The 23,290-nt window shown below is 34.1% G+C and overlaps 1 protein-coding gene across 5 annotated transcripts in view; it reads left to right on the plus strand.

The window, feature by feature from the left end:
- GRIA2 (glutamate ionotropic receptor AMPA type subunit 2) overlaps positions 1–23,290 on the plus strand; it is a 146,804-nt gene that overhangs the window by 97,899 nt on the left and 25,615 nt on the right. For all 5 annotated transcript variants that reach the window (XR_008678770.2, XM_019025664.4, XM_004040560.5 and 2 more), the window contains exons 6-12: positions 2,595–2,756; positions 13,974–14,141; positions 14,404–14,508; positions 15,164–15,274; positions 16,828–17,034; positions 17,534–17,904; positions 22,374–22,572. Coding sequence is in view for 4 of the 5 variants with exons in the window: in XM_019025664.4 (XP_018881209.1) it covers positions 2,595–2,756; positions 13,974–14,141; positions 14,404–14,508; positions 15,164–15,274; positions 16,828–17,034; positions 17,534–17,904; positions 22,374–22,572 (1,323 nt within the window). In the remaining variant the exon portion in view is untranslated. The remainder of the gene's footprint in view (positions 1–2,594; positions 2,757–13,973; positions 14,142–14,403; positions 14,509–15,163; positions 15,275–16,827; positions 17,035–17,533; positions 17,905–22,373; positions 22,573–23,290) is intronic.

The following is a 23,290-nucleotide window of genomic DNA, read 5'->3' on the forward strand; positions in this document are numbered from 1 at the left end:
TACAAATTTAATCATTCCTAGTGTATCACATTGTTACATCAGAAGAAATTAGTTCTGGTGGTGACAGAGAGAGATAAAACAAAACAATACAACATTTACAGCCTTCCAACTGATAAATGTTGTTTTCACTAGAAGTTGAAGGAATTTAGAATATGAAATCTCAAAACTGCATGCTATTGGGTTGCTCAAGACAAAATTTCTGTTTGGCAATGAAATGGGTAACTACTATAAAAATTCTCTAGGACTTTCCTTTAGAGTGTATTAAGATGCTAAGGACTCCCTGAAGAGAAACAAGAGTTAAACTAGATGAAGCTCTGTATTCAGTCTCTCCAGAACCACATTATGTGCAGGAAACAGCCTGGACAGCCAGTCCCCTGTGTGAATCGTGCCATTTGATGAACAACACAGAGCCACATTGAAAGCTGTGATCTTTAAAAATGTACAGATGGAGAAGATTATATTTGAACATTGAGAAATAATGACAGAAGGTGGCTCCTCAATTTGAGAGCTGATATCTGATGCTATTAAAATGAAAATAAGTGTTTGAATGACCAAATTAAAAAGAAAAAGAAAAAGCAAGTTCATGCTGCTGTCATGCTTCTAGAGAGAAAATCTACCTAATATTTTATCTGAATTCAAGTCTTGTTTTTCTTTTTCTCAATACTTGGTTTCTTTGCCATATGGAACTTCTATTGAATCAATAAGTTCGAAAGGCTGTATAGTGTTGCAATTTCTGAGAATTTGGAGGACACTTGGAAATTTTACTGACATTCAAAATTAAACAATGCTACCCAAAGTTGAAGGGCTTTCATCTTCCAAACTCTTGAGACTTTCCTTTTCTTCCCCCTGTCAGGTTGTAATGAGTTCTATAATAGGTGTTTATGGAAGATTTTTTAAAAATCTGCAGATAATATTATTGATTAATTTCCTCAGGAATTGCTGAATGCTTGATTGGGCTCCTAAAACACAGTGTGTAGTTAAGTCCCTTACAACAGCACTGAAAAGGGTGACTTGTAAATAAAGTAATGAAGAAGTGGTCATAAGGAAATCCAGTTCTCATTTCTCCAACCTTACTACCCTTATAGATTTAATTCTTTAAAAAGCCATGGTTCCATAATGAATTCCAGCATTAAGAAAGGGGTCTCCTAGAAATTAAAAATTCAAGAAAAAGTTGAAACAGATTACCTGATATGTTTGAATATTTTATTTTCTAAAAAGCTTTACTCATAGGCATGAAATGTTTTCATGGAAGCACTGGAAAAAATAGGGATAAGCATATAGAAATCTCTAGCATTGAAAAAATGGGACATGATTATAAACATGGGCTGAGATCATGTTCGAGAAAGAAAATGCAATCCTAGTACACTATTTGGCTTTGCTCTGAATAACATTTAAAGTTATAAGTACTGATTAAAATGGGTGAGAAGATAAATGGTTTTGTCATGTAAGCAAATTACATACTCATGTGGGATACACAAAAACTCAATAAAATTTCAAAAATTGATAAATTAAGAAAGAGCAGTAAAAATGTGTCATGCAGAAGTAAGAGGTAAATATGTGAAAAGCAAATATATTAAAATTGAATGTTTTGAAGCAACTTAACTGGAACATACCTAGGGTAAAACAGAATATATGATTTTTGTTATATACCTTTTTGTACTATTTGCATTATCTTGATAAACAGAAACAAAATTGTGAGCCAATAAAAAGTAATTACCCTCTCCTTCAGCTAAATAATATGATAATATGCATGTTTTAATATCAATAACAAAGAAAAGATTCTCCTAAGTTTTTGGGTGTGGTAATTCAAAATTAATTTAGGATACTTTTAACTTTTGTGTACAATAAGATAGAATAAATATTTGTGAAATGTGAAAACACTTATAATTGTGATATATGGAAATTAATTTCATCTTTGAGAGAGATATACTATCAAGTTGATAAAATTCATGTCAGCACAATATTTGAAATCAATGTAAATATCACATAATAGTTTTAGTAATGACTGAATTCATTGCAATAACACAAGAGAAATTTATTTTTTTAAGATTTAATATATTCTATAAAATTAGCCTCTGGCTGAATGTGAAATTGTTTAATTATTCTCAAATAATGACTGGACATTTAGTACCTCATTTTGAAGATGTTCCTATCACCTGAGTGAAGAAGCAATTCAAACAGGAGTAACTTGCTCACAAGGTTGTAGTTCTTCGAGAACTACTTTAATGTTATTAAGTGTCTGTAACCACATGGTGGTTCTCCGTTATAGACCAAGTAAGTAAAACCTAGTCCTTATCAATGGAAGATTTCTCAGTAAAGTGGAGAACATTTATGTAGGTACAACCATGAGTGTTTCATGAGATGATCCATCAGTAAACGTGTATTGATTAGGGAACCACTATGATGCTAATGTGGGGTTAGGTGCTGATGAAGAACACTGGCTGATAAATACATGGGACATTTTCTGCAGGCTTGTTATATCTCATATGTTCTTTGAAATATCTAAAACCACAATGTATAGAGTTATTTGGTAAATGTTAAGTAGCATTTGGTTCTCAAACAAAAAGCATGATATCAATGTGTTCTATGTTTAGGGATTTACTGATGGAGACCTATTAAAAATCCAGTTTGGAGGTGCAAATGTCTCTGGATTTCAGATAGTGGACTATGATGATTCGTTGGTATCTAAATTTATAGAAAGATGGTCAACACTGGAAGAAAAAGAATACCCTGGAGCTCACACAACGACAATTAAGGTTTGCTTTGGTTTCTGTCTTTTCTTTTTCTTTCATATGTGAGGAGAGAGAAGAGCCTTGGCAAATAAGGAGGAAGGAGAAAATAATAAAGGGAGTAGAGAGCACGTTTCAAAATATGGCAAATATATTGACTGCTAAATATATTTTTCACATTTTTATGGTTTAAGTAAAGCTATTAGAGCTTTACTGTATTACTCTTGTGTTTTCTACTTCCTTACACCTATGATAATTTATAATAAATTAATTCATTCATTTATTAATCCATTTGGCACTTTTATTGAGTGGATTCTGAGCCAGACACTTTTTTGGCAAATAAAAAGACAGGGATAATGTCCCTGCTCACAGTCGAATGGAAGAAAGACAAAAGCATTGACAGAAGAATGCCACGAGGGAAGAGAACAGAAAACTCTTAGCGACATGGAGGGGGCAGGGAATTTTTAAGCTGAGACCTGAAGAATAAGGGACAATTTTACCCTGACTGCTGTTTAGAATATTATGTTTGCAAATAAATTAAAGAACAATAGGTGTCAGTTTGTTCCTAATCTTCAAAAAGCCAACTTGCAGACAGTTCTTAGTTCAGTCAATAAACGTATGGCCACAAAGAGAGAGAGTGAGAAAGAGAGAGAGAGAGAGAGAGTGTGTGTGTGTGTGTGTGTGTGTGTATAAAATAACAGCTGATGAGTAGCCTGGTCTCTTGAACACTTTAAAAAGAAGATAAAAATCTCAATTTGCCTTAATAATTAAAACATAACTGTAATGCTTTATGCAATCAAACAAAAAATTCTTGAACGCTAAATATTATTTGTTCCTCAGGTATAAGAGCTACACAGACTGATCTTTGTTCTCCATGGGTTTGGACACAATGAGATCTTCACTTGTTTATTTGATGCATTTTATTGGGTATACACATGCGTGCATGAATTTACTTCCAAATAGTCAATATTTCTGCTGTTGACAGGAAGGTATTTTTCCTTCAGTTGGTAACCTTATTGAGAGCAGAGTTAAGATTAAAAACTGGCTAAGGGTAGTTTAAAGAGTGAGTGGGTTGAAACTTAAGATGATGTTCACATTCTTTATGAAAATTAAGAGCGAAAGTTGAAAAATTGTATAGTAATTTTGTTTGTGAATTACAAAGCAATTGTATATGAACCAGGCAGGACAGTGTTATTTCAGTTGCTCTCACAGTTGTACCTGAGTATGCATCATAGAGATGTTGTTTGATGATAGGTGCATGTCTATCTATGAGATTGGTCCTAGAAAAGGATTAGAAATTTTGAAGTTCTTTACTTTTGGATTTATAAATGGATCTTTTAATTTTTAAGTCAATTTTGTAAAAGCATTCCATAGGATTTTAAAGAAGAACACCAAGTAACTTTTTTTCAGAAAACGAGGTGACTTCCTATTTGGTGACTTTAGTTGAGATTCAGTATTTGTGGCCGGGCGCAGTGGCTCACGCCTGTAATCCCAGCACTTTGGGAGGCCGAGGTGGGCGGATCACGTGGTCAGGAGATCGAGACCATCCTGGCTAACACGGTGAAACCCCGTCTCTACCAGAAATACAAAAAATTAGCCGGGCGTGGTGGCGGGCGCTTGTAGTCCCAGCTACTCCGGAGGCTGAGGCAGGAGAATGGCGTGAACCCGGGAGGTAGAGCTTGCAGTGGGCCGAGATCACGCCACTGCACTCCAGCCTGGGCCACAGAGCGAGACTCCGTCTCAAAAAAAAAAAAAAAAAAAAAAAAAAAAAAAAAAAAAAAGACGTACTGTTTATATCGGGGAGGTACTTTTCATGTAACGAGGCTTCTGAGCAGGTAGATGGATACCCAGAGCCTTAGTTGGTGTCAGCGTATGTATCATCTGTGCCTAGAAGAGGTCTAACTGCCGATCCCATTCTGTGGAATTGCAGGCTTCCGTCCATTCAGAGATGGTGCCATGTAAGTTCTCTGATGGAGTGGATGTTATCCTCAAATGGAACCAGCATGCTCCTTTCGAATATTCTGTTAGTCATTGTGTTGCCCCCAACTGCTGCCTGCTAGGAGAAGCATGAAAGCAAAATGAAATTATGCTTTTCTCCTAGAAGTCGTATCATGATTCAAGTTAATGTGTCTTGCATTAAAATGCAAGAGGTATTTGCAGTGTGAGAGATGTTTGGCAATGCATTCTGTTAAAAATTTTGCCAAAACCTAGTGCCAGATTTCACTGAGTTGAGAACCTGCATTGTGACCTTTCTTGATCCCTTCCTGCTGTAGCATTTCCCCTCCATAATGCCTCCCTTTTGGTGGCTTCTGCCCATTTTCAGAGAGATCATTATGCTTCTTCACTGTGAGGTGTTTCAAAGAACCTAGACTAATGTGTTTTAAAACTTAGGCTGTGAATCACTATTTGACCCTGGGTCCAGGATTCTCATCTGTACAATGCAGTAATGACCATTAATTCCCAGGTTGCTGTGAGGATTAAATAACACTTGCAAAGGGTTAGCACAGCTTTGGAAACATAGGTGCCTATAAGGGCTAATTTGTTTTCCCAGCCATTTCCTAAAATGAGATAATTTCAGCCAATTTCAAAGGTGTATTCCAACTTTAACATTTTATAATCCCTCTAACTCCACCCAGAGGCATATTTTATGAGGTCCCTGAAGCTCTATAAAAATTACTGAAAATCTGTGGGGAGAATGTGTTTGGGGAGGAAGTTTATCCTAACAAAGAAATGCATTGCTTATGTACTAGAAGGCTAGAAACTAAATATAAAGAAATGAAAAAATGTATGAATCCTGTCTTTGAGAATCCAGCCTAAAGAAGGAGACAAACATATCAATCAGCAAATATAATAGACTGATAAAATATGCCAGTTTCTTGGCCATGATTTTGACAATGTTTGGAGGGAAGGTCAAGGAAGGTTTTCGTGGGAGGGATGCCTGTGCAAGGCTTTGCACATGGTTGAGAAGGAAGAAAAGTGTGAGAAGTTGCTTGGGGAATGCAAAATGTACAGAGACTCGAAGTAAGGCAACAGCATGACAGATCCAGGGAACTGCACATTTGTTGCTACTGCAAAAATGTAAATATTTGGGACCAGTGAGGAGGGAGGTCATGTTATGGAAGTTGCAAGAGGTAAGGTCCTTAAATTGTCAACAGATGTGGAAGGTAGTAACGACAAGAGCATGCTTTCATAATTATTTTTGCTTCCAGACAGAAGAGAGGAAGAAAAACTATGTAGGAGATTATATAGCACCCTCTAAATATAAACAAGGAATATAGTCTCAATATATTATTTGCTTACAGAAAGGGAGTGAAATATTTCTAATGAGATTATTAACAATGAGTTATCTCCTTTGATGTTGTCTTTTGCGTGATCAACTGAATCGGATACATTGCCTGATAAATTCATATCACATTTTACTACTCAACTACTCAACAATAAAAACTAGTGCTATTGGCATAAAAATCTATAAAAATACAGTTCAATACACCAAATTCTTTCCATAGTTAGGGTTTAGGAATTATAGAAATTATATCAAATTGTGGGAGTAATAAATAAATGATTGTTCAATGTTTTCATCTTCCCCTAAAGTTAAATCAGCTTCCAAAGTTTTCAAATTAAAATAAATTTTATTCAGTAAATAAAAATAAAATCTTAAATAAGGTTTAATATTAAACATATTTTAATAACCACCAAATATAAATTACAATGTTTAAATTTCTTCATTCTTACAAACTACACAAAAAATAACTAAAGTCATGGCACTGAGATTTTAGGTCTGATTCCCTTTTACTAATTTGCTATTTGGGGCAACATTCATTCATTCATTTATGAATTCATTTATTTACTCAACACATATTTATTGTCTGCTCCACAGCAGGCACTGTTCTAGGTGTCAGAGAAAAGACAAAGTTCTGGCTCTTAAGGAGATTACAGTCTTCAGACTAGAAACCAACAATTAAATTGTAGCATTGGTGGAGGTTGTCTTATTGCCATCTTAAACCTATATATTCAAAACTAAACTTTTGATTTTCCTCACTACTTCCTCCTCAGCCTCTGGAAACTATTCCTTCAGCGGTCTTTCTTATCCCAGTTGATGGCAACTACGTCTTTCAGTTGCTGCTTAGACCAAAAACTTGGTCCTTTACTTTTCTCTTTCTCTTGTAATCTACATCCTATGTATCAGAAAACCCCATTAGCACTGCCTCACTTCCTACCACCTTCTCTTCAGCCAACCTAAATCCCTAGGTAGCTACCACCATAGGGTTATTACAACAGTTTCTAAAATTGATTTCCCTCCATTCACCCCAGCCCCTGTTATCTTCCATCTTTGTGGTCCTTTTAGAGTATAAATAGATTATTTTGTGGTTCTGTTCCAAATGCTCCAATGTCTCTCCATTTCACTTGGAGTAAAAGAGCCAAAGTCATCCTGTTGTCTTATGAGGCCCTGTCACCCAGTCCCATGGAGCCACATCTCTGTACACTGGCTCACTCTGTTTCAGCCACATTGGCCTCCTTGCTGTTCCTCAACCAACCTAAGCAACTTCCTACTTTAGGGCCTTTGAACTGGCTGTTTCTTTTTCTTGACTGTTGTCCCCTTACATATTTGCATGGCTAAGTCTCCTGCACTCCTTAGATCTCTTTCAAATCCTGTCTTCTCATGGAAGGCAATAGTAGGCTATGTATTTAAAACCGCAATCTTGCCACCATCAGGGTTTGTGCATCACCCTTCCCTGATCCAGCTTTCCCAATTCTTACCTTTTAGTTTACTGTTCTTATCATTTATGTATTCATTTCACTGTTAATTATCTCCTCCTACTTGAAAGTAAGTGCCATTTAAAAAAAAATTCATCGATATAACTCAGGCTCCTAGAATAAATCCTCATACATAGTAACCATCTAATAGAGACTTCCTGAATCAACAAATAAAGAAAAGCAAAGGCACTGTGGTATCACCTATGAGAAGCTCCTAATCCTAATTCTGGAGGTAAGAAAAGGCTTCTCAATGGGAGCAATATGGAATTGGAGACCTGAAGAAGTAGGAGTTAGGAGAAAGCATAAGGAACAATGATTCCAGATAAAGGAACTAGGATATGTAACGTCTCCAGTGCAAGGAAAATATGAATATTTCCATAAGGCTTTAGGTTGAACAGAAATGATTTGAAGAAATGCTGAGAAATCATACTTTTTAGAACTGTGTGCTATCCAGAAGTTTTATGCCTTGTTGACATATTAAGGATTTTCTTGTCTAATTTGAAGAGCAACAGGGAACTACAAGAGGAGAGTGCTGATCATGGTTTTGATACAGGAAGATTACTATGGCTGCCCTGATGACAAGAGATTGCAGGGAGCGCTGGTGGAGGCAGGGAAGCTTTTGGAAGATATCACAGTCAGACAAGAGACAATGGTTGTCTTAATTGTGGTTGTGGCATGGGGATGGAGAGAAATAGATGGATTTGTTACATCTGCCTTTTCTCTTAATTTCTTCATAAATGAAATAATAATTGTAAAATCATAATCATTCATAGGTAATATACTGATATAAATTCAGTCAAGAGATATTTGTGGGTTAGAAATAAGCCTTTCAAAGGAAATATGGCTCATTTGTATCTTATTAGCCTTAAATCTCACACAGTGGTTTGCAAAGAGTAAGCACACTATAGATATTTGTAGGGATGAAGAGTAATTATTTGGAAAATATTGAATAAGTAAAGGAAAAAATATAACATTATTATTGTGATGAAATATGATTTAGATTTCTGCCATAGATTTCTGCATGTGTCCTCTTGTTGAGCCCTGGCAGAAAAGCAATGAGTTACTTTAGTTGATAAAATGTAAAGTTAATGTAGTTATCTGACCTGACCCATCATAGCACCAGGATTTACATGGGAATATTAAAACAGTCATTTTATCTTCCTTAAAAGTAATTTTTTTAAAGAGAAAGAGTATAAAGATATTTCCCACTATCTCAAAAATAATTTATGAATATTTCTATTTTTAGACTGATTTTTAGTATTTTTAATGTCTCCAACATCTTGTAAGGTACGACTAGCCATTCTACCTTATCACATAGTAACCTTTCTTCAACTTTTGTGTCTTCAGTCTCCTACTGGTGTTAAGGAATTCAACAATAATCTGTGTCTGACATTTGTGTGGCACTTTAAATAATGGCTTTCCCACAAGAATCTCATTTTATTCAGGAAACAACTTCACACGCAGACTCAAACTTTCTTAATTGCTGTCCTAAGAGAGTTATTAGATCTGCCTGAAAATAGTATAATCTTTTTCAGTTCAGTAATTAGTGTCGTGCATTAATTTGTACCCTAGTGGCCTAATAGAATTAATTCTGCTTCTTGAGTGTTTTAACTGTCCAAACCACAGCTGGCAGACTGGCGTTCACTCTTCCTAATATTACAGCATTTTGCCCAACACAACCTGGAAGTTTGAAATTTGACATATTAATTCCTTGTATTTTATAGTTTAAAAAGTGTGTAAATGACTGAAATAAACTTATAAATTTGATATTGATAAGATTGTTTATTTTGTAAACATGAATTTTAAAAATATGTATATCACACCATTAAAAATAAAAATGTGTTATTAATATTTATAATTTAATTCAGGGTGTCTCACATCTCATTTTCATATTTCTTTATCTGTAAAGGGAACAAGTGTAGGTAAACTCTTAGGTTTCCTGCAAATCTCTAATACCATGATTATGTGAAGTGCTAACTTAAGCCCTCAATAAAACGTTGTTAACATTTCAAATTTTTGCCAAATCTCTGACATCTCAAGTGGTGCCTCTGTCTCTTAGTGATTGTAGTGACTTGCAGGTAGGCAGACAACTCTGATCTCCAGGTGCCGAAACTGAATCCTAAATTACTCTGGACAATGTATATTTTGTTTTTCATAGATCATAAAAAATAAAGAACTTTCACCTTATTATAAGATTTCTAGGAAGTGGAGAGTCAGGGAGAGGGATGTGTTCAACCAACAAAATAAAAGATCTGCTTCTAAGGAAGTCTTTACCTATGGCTGAATCAAAACCAGACAATGCCTTGATTTCAGCATCTTTTTTCTGTCTTGGTGAATCTGATTAGCTTTATCTGAAAATTTGAATTCTTAAGTAATCTAAAGTTCCTGAATATAAAATTCTTAATCTGTAAGATTTTCAGTAAAGATTAATAGCCAATTTGGGTAATTTAGGCAAAAATACGTTGTTTTACATTTATTCCTTTTACCTGAAGACTCTTTCTTCACAGAAAATTAAAATTATTTTATTATTTATGGAGAATAATAAAAGATGTTAATTTAGGTTTCTTGCCAATGCAGCTCCCTTTTCACCCTTGGAAAATGTGATAGAACTTGTGTGCTTACTAAGGTTTTTATGAAGATTTTTATGCCTTTATGCAGTGAAGTTTCAAAGGGCACATATTCAATATGCTTTACAGTAAATTAAAGACGACCTTATCACAGACAGCTCTTTTCCATAGGGTAAACTGTAGTTGAATTTGAAATTAAGACAAGTGAATAATTTTAAGTTTATAATACATTTCCTCATACTGTTCATTTGTCTTATGGCCCTATTTGATTTGGTCACTGTTGGTTATCTTAAAAAAAACTTTCTTAAAATTTTTCTTATAGATTTACTTATCTTTCCTAGAAATCATAATTTTTGACCCTGTTTTAAATTATTTTGTAAAAGGATGAAACTGAGAATTAACATTGCATAAGATTCTCCAGAGGAATATCAATCAATGTATAAAAATTTTTTAACTAAATAATTGAGGCTATTTTAGAAATGAATACGTAAAATGTACCAGGCCATAAAACTTTTTAACATTCCGAAGTATGTTACATAAAACACTATTCTTATGGAAAATAATTGATGTTAAAGAAATTTCAAAATTGGTCATTAGTTTGGGAAATACTAATTAAACAGTTAAACTGTTATTGCGGGATTTCTGAGGGTCTATGATATGTCAATGTGAAAATCATTTTCTGTACTTATTAGATCACAGAACCCTTTTGTGTGGAGTGAGATAGTGGTTTTCAAAACATGGTAAAAACAAACTAGTTTTGCATCAAGATAGATAGTAACAAAAGAAGAAAATAATGCAAACCTACCGGTCAATAACTGACATATATAACATATTTTACAACTCATCAAGCTTCTCACCTACTATACATTTATTTGATACAGTATTTGCCAAATAAAGTAACTAACCATCCCAGTGTACCTGGGATTGAAAAGGTTCCTGGGACTCAAGACTTTTCCTTGCAAAATTGTGACAATCGAGGAAAACCAGGGCCATTGGTCATCATAATTACCTCGGAATCACAGAGATCTGGATTCAAATCCACTTTTGCCACACATTTTTTGTGAAGCTGGGTAAAATGAAAGTTTATAACTTGGAATCTTCACCTATAGAATTGGAATAAAAACAGTGGTGGCATAGGGTTTTTTAGACTTATTGGGAAACTGTCTACCTCAGGCTTGTCACAAAGAGAACTAGGTAAACATGAATATTTTTCCCTACCTTCCTTTTCAATGCTCTTGTAACATAGACAGAAGAAGCATTGCTCTCCTTATTTTACTAAACAACCTTAGACAATAATACTTTAGTTCACTTGCCCGAGGCAACAGAACAGTAAATAATAAAATCTGGGCTTGAGCCTTGTCTTCTGATGCTAAATGCAATGCTTTCTAAACTATAGTCAACTAAATTCAAGTGTTAAAGAAAATTTCTGAAAGTCGCCATTCATGGGAAATATCGTCACACTTTAATAGTACTTAAATTTTAGTACTTTTTCTTTGAATATATTTTTTCAAAATTTTATTATGATGTAGATACTATGTTTAGAAAAAGGTGCCCGTCATTGTGATAACCCATGAAAATTTATACTGTAGCCTATTTATCCTCTTTTATGTTCATTAAATTTGAGCTATACACAGAACTTTTTTTCATTCTCCCCTTTTTTGGTGTTAGAATACTGTTTTCTGGTATCAGAGATTACAGTAATGTATTATTGATTGGTTTGGCTGATGACTATTGGGCATAACAAACATGTCTAAAATGCATATTTCATTTTATTTTTGACAAATAAGTCTCAATAAATATACATTTAAAGCAAAGTAAAAAGCACATTTGGAAAATGGACTGTAAAAACGATTTCCCTGATTTCTTCTTAATGTGTGGCTATGACGTGATTGTGATATAGCGCTGCAAAGCAAAATGGTCCTCCACTGAAATATAAATTTCCAACTCAGCTGAGGGATTTCACAGAACATAAACACAGGGGCAGAGATGAAGCATTTGTTTTCAAAGGAGATAGTTACATTGCCATCATGCTCCTTTCAAATTAATTTACATCTAGTTTAATGAATGGTAGAATAAAACTGAAATATTTAACTATCCAATCAAAAAATGTGAACATATTTGTTTAGAAAAATAAATGAGCCATACATGCAGAACATAAGCAAAAAGGAACTCTGGAAACAGAAGCTGTTGATATTCTCTCAACCCAGAATTGTGTTTCTATGATTGTGACTTTTAATTTAAAATGGTAATAGGCTTAAGACTTGATTAGTTTTGAGCATTTGAAAAAGGTTGAAAGGATTTTTACTCTTAATGTGTGCGTGCTCTGAATCATATTCATAATATGCTACGTGGATCTGAATGCTTTCAATTCTTTCAAGCTAATCATATTTTTTTAATGTAGTTAACCAACATTTGTAGACCTCAAACACATTTAGTAGATGGCTTTATAGCTTTCCCTTAGTAATGTGAGCAAGCTAAGTCAAAAATGTTTGCTTTTTGCTATGATCATAATTTCCATACAAACTGCAATATTTTAAAATATTTGACTTATTCAATTTAGCTTACATTTCTTTTTCAGAGACCTAGACATTATTGTAAGAATTATCTTGGCAATAAACTTATCACTGTATAAAAACAAATTAATCAATTTTTTTCCTTTAGAATAGAAACAAACATACAAGCGAAGCAGATATATCTTGATGTGATATTTCTTATTTGGTTCAAGAAGTCTTTTCTTAAGTAGATGTCCTGTATCGTCGTCTCAGGTGAACAACAGAGTATGGGGAGCTTAGTGGTTTTCCTGTTAGATGGCTTATCTTTTTTCCATGACAAGGAAGGCAAGGTTTTCAGTGGAATTTAGAGAAAGAGAAATGTGTGGAGGTCTGGGTATTTGGAGAAGACAAAGATGAAGTTATCATTTTTGAGAGTGAAAGACCTGAAATACTAAAGAACTGAGTAGAATTATTTGGGAATGCTGAGTGCCTGTTTTGGATTGGTGATCAAGAATTTAGCATGTCACAAAGTCAGTATGGTACAGTATTGCATTTTTTTTCTCCCAAGCTTCGCCATACTTTTAGTACCTACAGATTGAAAAACAATGACAGAAATTTTCTCAACATTCAGTAAAACTTTAATGTCAAAATGTAGTTAATCATTAACTGACAGCATCATCCATTTGGCAAATGGTAGTATAGATACATGCACATACTACTACTTATCTAGACACTGACAATGCCTGGTACACATGTACCTAGGGCTTGGCCCTAGAACCTGTAATAATTCTGCTGTCCCACTGGGATCTGAATACCATAAGTTTGGAACCAATGTTATCATATACTACTGAAGCATGGAGGCATGGGGGCATAGAAATTATGAAGTTTTGTGGTTCTTCTACTTGATTACCAGAATCGCCTAGGGGAGCCTAAGTAGACACCCCTAAAACCACTGCAGATCAGTGTGAGCATGACCAGGGTTGAATTAGAGACTAAGAATCCTGAAAGTAATCCAGATTCCTTCTGCATTGACAAATGAATTTCTCATTGGACTGTAAAGAAATATTAACTGTTAGTCTTATAGTTTTGTATATCACCATAGCAGGCTATAAAGTGAGGCTGTAACAAGAAGCAGGTTACAAAAAAAAAAGAAAAATAAACATTGACACAATTATTATGAAAAGGTCTCACCTGAAACAGCTGAGATATTAACATAATAGAAAATGTTTAGAGTCAAGAGCACATTTCATAGTCCCCATGTTTTGTAATGCTTCTCTTCGATTCTTAGGTTTCTAGATGCAGAAATTGTGTTTAAATTCTTGGACTTTTAAATGGTATTGTGTGCTGAGCAACTGCAGTCTTGATTGCTGGGGTGCAGTGAGTTTCTGAATTTTCTCCCGTTCTTATGAAATGTGTGTGATCCTTTGCAGTATACTTCTGCTCTGACCTATGATGCCGTTCAAGTGATGACTGAAGCCTTCCGCAACCTAAGGAAGCAAAGAATTGAAATCTCCCGAAGGGGGAATGCAGGAGACTGTCTGGCGAACCCAGCAGTGCCCTGGGGACAAGGTGTAGAAATAGAAAGGGCCCTCAAACAGGTCAGTTACTCAAAATAATCATTAACGTGACTTAATATGGCCATTAATGTTTTCTTCCTGCTAAATTAGTCATCCTTGTCTTATTCCTTGTGTCTAATATACAGGCAATGTTCTTTTCTAACAACACAAAGGTGGGTTGAAGAGAGAAACAAACCTTATTGATGTAGTTTTCTTGACTTCAGCTGGTTAAAGTAATCTGTACAGTGTATATGTTTGGTTGAAGTAAATATATAACTCTGCTGCTTTCCCATTTCTTCATTAGGTTCAGGTTGAAGGTCTCTCAGGAAATATAAAGTTTGACCAGAATGGAAAAAGAATAAACTATACAATTAACATCATGGAGCTCAAAACTAATGGGCCCCGGAAGGTAAATCCTTAGTGATTTAAAGGCAGTTCTATGTGAGGAGGTGAGTTAGCTAGCCTATGAGTTCACCCTTCCAGAGAATTCTGGAGATGTGTATTCACATAGAGTTTAACGACTTCCAGAAACAGATATATTTTGAAGTTTTTTTTCCTAAAGCCTGTTTATTTCTGGTAAGTAACATTGAATTGTAATTTTAAAAATAATTATAGGTAGAGCTGTTGAACTTTAATTTTTTAGACTGAAGGGGAAGTCTTTAATGAAAAGAGAAAGAATTATTGTTGAAGGTTTATGGTTCAGAAGACAAAAAGTAGCTAGTGCAAATACACATGTAACTGTTCAATTCAACATCAGCCTTTTAGCTGTTTAGGCTAAAATGTCATTATTTGGATTTTAATTACATTTCTATATGACCACTCCCAAACAATTACTCTTAGAAAATACAAAAAGTGAATATGAAGAGACAAGTCATTTTTAGGACTTTTTTTATACTTCCTTTTATTCCTGTTAGATTCACATATATAAAAGACATTTCTATTTAGAACAAGTCCAGTAAATGTGGGTCTAATTTCAGATTCAGACATGGCTTTGAAAATAATTAAAAGCATTGCTAATAGACAAGTCATTTATCCATACATCTGTCTGCTGTAACCTTTTCCAGATTGGCTACTGGAGTGAAGTGGACAAAATGGTTGTTACTCTTACTGAGCTCCCTTCTGGAAATGACACCTCTGGGCTTGAGAATAAGACTGTTGTTGTCACCACAATTTTGGTAATTTGCTACATATGTCATGTTTTACTTTGTATTTTCTTATGGCTAATATCTGCAGGAGTAGCTATTTATATTTTAGGAGAATAATATCTGTTTTGCTTCTTTTGCAATGTTTTAATCATTTATTGCATATTTACTCTGTTAAAAGGAATACACAAGATCTAGCTAAAGCATTGAAAATGTTCCCCATTTTCTTTAAGGAACGCTACAGTTTACACAGATAATTCCTAACCTGGTGCTTACATCGGTGAACAACTGGGGAATGTCTTGAAGAGTGTTCCTCATATTTCTGCGAGTTATTCACCTTTCCATTCCCACCCGATACTGTGTAAATTCTTTCTTTCCCTTTGTTACATGATTTCATGATGATGTCGAGTTGTCTTTATTCTATCTAATGAAAGATGATCTTGTTAAAGATAAGGATTATTTCCCTTGTTTTTACTCCAAATTTCAGCACTGGTTGGCACATAGCTAGTACACAATAAATGCATATTGAATGAATAAGGAAAAATTGAACTGGATCTTCAACACCCAGGCTTTGGATAGATGGAAGAGAGATGTGGATCAGCATGACAAGCTGTTGGTGAAACGAAATGGAGAAAACGGTGTTCGTTATAGGACAGAATTTTGTGACAAACTATTTTGTTGTATTTTCTTTTACAAAAAAAAAAAATGGGCTTAGCAGTGAAGTTGTAAATTGGTGTGATTTATTCTCCTAACAATATTGAGAGCAGATACAGATAGATTGATAAGGGATTTGAATTAAAACATTAGTAGGCAATTGAAAATCTCTTGATAAGTGCAAATTAGACATTTGAGGATTTTTGCCTTTATCATGCCATTGAGAGGAACTATCTCATTGAGACCCCAAATATCCTCAGTGCCACTTTCCAATGGAGAATATTGGACTGTGTTGATTCATTTTTTCTTGCTTCCTTTTTCTTATGTTTACAGGGGGAAGCTACTCTCTAGCTATCCTTGTAGCATCATTCTAGGATATTGTATCTCACAGATGAAGTGAGACCTGAAGCCTGCGGGGGTAGAATCAGTACATCATCATGACAATGATCCTTACAGTTTGTGTATCACTGACCATGAACCTGATTTCCACATGAACCTTATCTTTGGGACAGCAGTGACACAGGGTTTTGGGTGAATGCTGGTTTTGGGATTGGCCTAACCCTAATCAAGGATAAGGGTGTGGTGAATCCAAACTTGAATAAAATAGGTGTTGAGCAGTAATATTTTGCTCTAAGTCCTAGTAGTGACTAACATGGCTAGAGAACATACAAAGAGTTTGTGGTTTTGAGTATCTTGTTAACTCAGTATGCTTGCGTACAAGCCATCTTAATGAATTATAGTGATAGACATTCCAAGGCTTTCTGGGGGGAAGCATTATGCTTAAATTATTCCTCTACTGTTGTGTGTTCACCATCTATATTCTTCATTCACTCTGGCTAACGGGTAATAATTAAACCAGAAGATTTGATTCAATGAGAGTACATAATTAACACAGATATTTTAGTCAGCTAAAGCAAAGTCTTTTCATATAGGAATCTCCGTATGTTATGATGAAGAAAAATCATGAAATGCTTGAAGGCAATGAGCGCTATGAGGGCTACTGTGTTGACCTGGCTGCAGAAATCGCCAAACATTGTGGGTTCAAGTACAAGTTGACGATTGTTGGTGATGGCAAGTATGGGGCCAGGGATGCAGACACGAAAATTTGGAATGGGATGGTTGGAGAACTTGTATATGGGGTAAGTATAGCTCTTCTTATAGATAAAGTCATTCAATTTGAATTGTTGTTGACAGACTGCTTCCTCTCCCTGTGAAGTATCTATATCTGAGGTTGTTGATTTCCCACATTACTCTAGAAACATTATCTTGTTGATTTGTGAACATCTGAAAGATTAAGTTTGAAGCCAGAAGTAGACATGTAGATTAACTGAGACAAGCATTTCATCTCTCTTGAAGCATATGGGCCATATGTATTGTCAAAAGGCTGCAAATGCATGGATGCAGTGCAGATGTGTAATGATCATAGTCAAGCCAGCTGGGTATACTGTGTATTCATAAAGAGGAGGGGCATTCAGGGAATAATTCCTTTTTGTTTATCCGTTACTGGGACTATACCAAGGAAAAAATTATTGTCATTTTTCTGATTTCCTCTCCTTTTTCTTTGATCCAGTGACATAACCACGATTCCTTTTTCACCATGACTCCAGGTACTATTACTTCCCTTTTTTTCCCTTACAGAAAGCTGATATTGCAATTGCTCCATTAACTATTACCCTTGTGAGAGAAGAGGTGATTGACTTCTCAAAGCCCTTCATGAGCCTCGGGATATCTATCATGATCAAGAAGCCTCAGAAGTCCAAACCAGGAGTGTTTTCCTTTCTTGATCCTTTAGCCTATGAGATCTGGATGTGCATTGTTTTTGCCTACATTGGGGTCAGTGTAGTTTTATTCCTGGTCAGCAGATTTAGCCCCTACGAGTGGCACACTGAGGAGTTTGAAGATGGAAGAGAAACACAAAGTAGTGAATCAACTAATGAATTTGGGATTTTTAATAGTCTCTGGTTTTCCTTGGGTGCCTTTATGCAGCAAGGATGCGATATTTCGCCAAGGTTGGTTACTCACCTGCTTCAACTTTGTGCATTTTAGGTCTCAAGTGGACATTCATGGTGTTTATGGATTCACCCTAAAGAAGTTACCAGCTGCCGACTTCCTGTCCAAGCAGTTTAAGACTCTTGAAGGACATCCTCTTAGCTTCGGCATAAGTCTGTGAAATATTTGAACAATGTTCTTTGAATGTTGCTCATCTATTTCTCTGGTGAAATTATACACACCATGGAGAGGCTATAAAATGCATAAGGTTCCTATCATTCCATGCCTTCTTGGAGGGGTACCGTGTTTTTGCTGCATATTCTCATTTTACAGTCATCTGTGTGTTGATCCACAGACCTGTATATGGGAAAATGGGCAACATTATTTATTAACTGCAAAGTAACACCTTGTTAGATAAAACTTCGTTGGCACACATCTCATCTCTTTTATTTTCCCATCATTAGCTCATGGAAATGGTATGGGAGAGATATTATAAAATTTATTTTTTTTCTAGGTGAGGTTGCTGGATTAATATAATAGCATATTTTCAACTACCCACAAATGCCTGGAAGGGACTAATCATTAATTAAAAAACCTGTCAATATCGAATGGTAATACACACACACATGGAATAAACTCACCTACCTTTAATCTCATTATGATATGTTAAATCCCTGCACTAGAATGCCTAATTATAATGAATCTACCACAAAGTACCCATTGATTTTATTCATGTTGCACGTATGAATAAGAATGATAGCCATGTTTGGCTCTTCAGAGGAATAAATCATGATTTTTCTAGTGTGATTCACATTTAAAGTCAAAATGATTATCACTCTACTGGCGCATTTTAATTTGGGCTCTATTACCCTTCTTCAATTTTACAGGATATCTTAATAACTAGTGGAGCGGGTGCCTTTCATGATACAATTTTATTATATTGTAAATTTTTAAAATCACTTTTGAGAATAACAAGTGATTAATTTAAGAAAACTGTATGAGAAGCTCAAAGATTTGCATCTTTTGTAATCTTTTTAGTATATTTCACCGAGTAAGATAAAGGAAATACATCATGTAGCCAGAAATTATCAGTAGCTTACTTCTCTGATAGTAGGTAATTATAGTGGGAATGATAAAAAAAAATTACATTTTTATGAATTATACAGATTTTAAAAATTTCAGTTCGACCAGATTCCCTGTGACTTCCCTGTGGGACTTCAGTGAATTAGAAATATGCCAATGGAATTTGCACAGCATGACATATGTGTGTATATATATATATATATACACACATTTTTTATCTCTGACAAAATATATAAGATTCATAGTTTTATCATCTATGTATTTAGTTTATTTGATCTAAGTTAAAGATATACAGAGAAGTTTCTAATAATTTGGAGGCAAATACTAACCAAATTGGGGTCTCAGAGAACATTCTGACCCATAAAATGATAAAGAAGTGGTTCTCCCTTTGGTAAGAAGGACAATGAAGTATGTTACCCTAGTTCTGAAATGTAAGGCAATAATATCCCGTGCTATGCCTTTTGGATAGTAGGGAGAAGTGTATGTGGGTTCATTATGAAGTAGGACGTGTCAGCCCAGTCTGGCCTGGGTTCCAGTAGATGCCTGTGCCTGGGCATGATGGCACTGCAGGTAGTTGTTTAGGTATCCAGTGTTTGTCAAGGAGTGGGAAACCTATTTGTACACAGGGACTGGAGCACAAGGCATATCAGCAATCTATATTATCCCAGAGTCAACCATGACATATAGATGACTTCTCCTTTTCATCAAGGCTGCATCTAAATTAAGATGTTTTTTCTGTGCTTTTGATTTCATTCATGAGTCATGACACTACAATTTCACATGTAGTAACTTTTATTTCCTGGTAGGATAAACAGATTTTTAGATAGCATATTTATCCTTGTTATTGATTGGTATTTTTTCATTCAGGATGTATTTGATACACATTTATTTTATTAAAACATTTGAGGTACATATCTTTCACTTATGCTATATATGAATTTTAAAATTCAACATAATACATTGGAAAAGTTAATGATTTTTAATGAACAAAACTATCTTTTTTAAGAATGCAATGATGGTTACCCTAGTTGAGAAGAATACAGTAGCTTATTATCATTTTTAAAAAGCATGACATCCACAGATCACTTTAGAAATGTCTTTAAATATTAAAAAAATTATGATTCTTTTCCAAGTAAAATATGATATGAAACTATATTATTAATGTTAATAGGACACATTTAAGTTGTAATCTAGAGTTATTTATTAAATTAAGTGACTTCTCATTTGTCTGAAATTAAGTTTAGAATATCTTAACTATAAGACATGGTCTCATGAAGAATAGAATCACAGAAATTATGAGAGCAATATGCTGTAAAGGTTATTTTTATTGTCCTGTTTGCTTCTGGATTGTCCTCAATGACCCTAAAGGAATCAAATGAATATAAAAACGTGTATCATTTAAAAAATGATTTAGTAGAGATTAAAAAGAAATAAGAGCATATGCACATTTCTTTATTCCTTTAGTGCTGATGGGCAAAAGTTTTACTTTTAATTGTAGAAGTAATTTTTGTCTGTCACCATAAAATAATATTGAATTTCCTTCTCTGCATAATTTCTCAGGAACTCTTTGAGAAACATGAATTGATACTTTAAAAATACTTAAAAGTAAATAATAAATAGTTGAAGTACTTTTCACCTTTGAATTATTTATAAGTCCAATAAAAATTTTTAGATATCATGTACATTTTAAATCAGTTGACATATTAAATCTGATATAAGGACTGGAATAGAGGACAACTTACATCTAAATTTCCTTAATTTTTACAACTTGAATAGAATGACACAAAAATGATTCTTAAACGTGTCATAAATTAATACGCAATATGTAGAGTCAAAAGCAATTACCATGTAATCAGCTTTTGTTTTAAGGGATTTGAGCAGGCAGGTACTGAATCTGCGCTCTTAAATATATGATATGTGTCATATAACTATACTTCCCATTGATATTGGATAAATAGTGAACATTTTGAGAGTGATTGTGTCTACATAAGGCATTTTTCAAATGTAAAATATATTTAATATCCTTTTCAGAATATATGTGAGAAGTGTTTAACTTTTTCCATCCTTTCATATTTATTTTTTTGTATTTCATACAGACTTTGTGATAAAGTCCCTTAATTATATTCTTTTTGTTATTTCTTGCTATTTTTCTTTCTCTATCTCCTTTATTTTAGCAACTGATGTTTTTATATCAAAAAACTTTTCATTTAAGTTAGCTTCTCTCCTTTCTTAACTGCTTGAGTGGTTTATTCTACAAATATTTCCCAAGTGTTTGATCTAGAATATGTTTCATCAAAAGATTTATTTGTTACTGTTAATTGTCAGAAACTTTAGATCATAAATTGCCAATCATGATCTAAATTTTTAGAAATATCACTTGTTCACACCAGCAAGTCTAATTGTTAGACATAGTAGAGTTATTGACAACAGAGAAACGGTTAGTTTTATTGGTTTGTCAATATCACTTAAATTCTTAGTTACATGCAGAATCCCATCAAATCTTTCAAAACAATACAGTATATATCTTTTTCTATATCTCTATACCTGTATTCCTCTACTTTGGGTTTTAAAGTAGATTATTGGGTATCTATTAAGCTTTTAAAAACTATTTTATGTAAGAATTTGTAGTCAGAAAAATATTGTTATTTTATTATACATCAAACTAGAAATTTATGTCTTCACAAACTTTTAAATGTCTAATTTATTTTCTTTGAGTTTTATTTTTCTTTGAGCAGGACACATAAAGGAACAGGGTCATACCCATCCGTACTCTGAAGCCATCTGATTTTTATTCATTAATAGTTATATTTTGTGCGGTATCTCTGCTTGTAGCATTATTTTTTCCTCATTTTTCTCTCCTGTACTGTATCTAATACCTATGTTTTACATACACAAAATTAACAAAATTTGAGGCCTTTTTTGTTTTGGAAATTCACTGATTGAATTAAAGGGAGGGTTTCTTTGGTGTTTAAAGTTACATCTGTGGAGTATGCTTTTTTTAATTTTTGATTTTGTTCATAAATGTTGTTATGTGGTTTGCTGGTGATATTACATTCTCTTGTTTATGTTTACTTACATCATGAGTGGATAAACTTTTATGAGTATTTGTAAATTTCTTGAAATTGCTATCTTATGGGATTCATGTCATAAACTATTTGGGCATTACAATTATGAAAGTATTCCAGAAATCAGAAGTTTTGACCTGTGTGTATGTTATTAAATTTAGCTACTCTGTACTCCTTGCCCAAAATGTTTAATGATTTCCAGTTTCATTAACTAGTAGGTACATTGAAAAATATAAAATTAAATATTCCCCTGTAAGTCAATATTTGCATAATACTGCTAACTTGTTTTTTTACTAGGTCATTCATTTCACTTTACAAATCCATTTCATACTTGTTATTAGATCCCTCTCTGGGCGCATTGTTGGAGGTGTGTGGTGGTTCTTTACCCTGATCATAATCTCCTCCTACACGGCTAACTTAGCTGCCTTCCTGACTGTAGAGAGGATGGTGTCTCCCATCGAAAGTGCTGAGGATCTTTCTAAGCAAACAGAAATTGCTTATGGAACATTAGACTCTGGCTCCACTAAAGAGTTTTTCAGGGTAAGAGATTCTGCTTTGTAGTTTATGATTTTGTTCCTGAAATTTAACCTATTTAAACTTTGTTTCCCTCCCATAGTCAATTCCAAGGTACTATGTGAAAGCAACCCTAATTCTATTTCTGTTCTTGACTTTGTCTCTGTTTCTGACCCTTCCCTATCCCGATACTTCGGTCCAGCTCTAGTTTCTGATTCCTAACTCCTTAGGAGAAAAACCACAATGTTGCAATGAAATCTGTTTTACAAAAATTGATTGTCCTTTTGGAACAAAATTGAAGCAAAGTATAGTAGTTAAGTTTAGATTATTATGCTTTCAGCAAAACACCTTATTTTTATTTGATTTTAAATAAATATGACTGCATGTATCTTACCTAGTTTATAACTGAAAAACTCACATTCAAACCAATTATGTTAATTATGTGTGAGGAAACAGACTATGTTCATGTGTCGATTCTGAATTTTCTGTGCAAAGCTTCCAAGGAAAAGCCAACAAAGGCCCTCCACTTCCTAACTTTTAAAATACGTAGTATATTTATACTGTGTCTATTAGATGTAGGTTACTTTTTTCTTTTAACTTTTGTTCTTATGCTCTGTTTATAGGATAAGCCCAAGGACCTGATGTTGGCATAATTTTCTTTCTTTCTACTATTGTGTGTATAAAACAACTCTTTCTATGAAAATGTTTAAATGCAGCTGATTAACTTAGGTCTGAAGCCAATATA

The sequence above is a fragment of the Gorilla gorilla genome, chromosome 3, assembly GCF_029281585.2.
Source record: "Gorilla gorilla gorilla isolate KB3781 chromosome 3, NHGRI_mGorGor1-v2.1_pri, whole genome shotgun sequence".
Taxonomy (NCBI): Eukaryota; Metazoa; Chordata; class Mammalia; order Primates; family Hominidae; genus Gorilla; species Gorilla gorilla.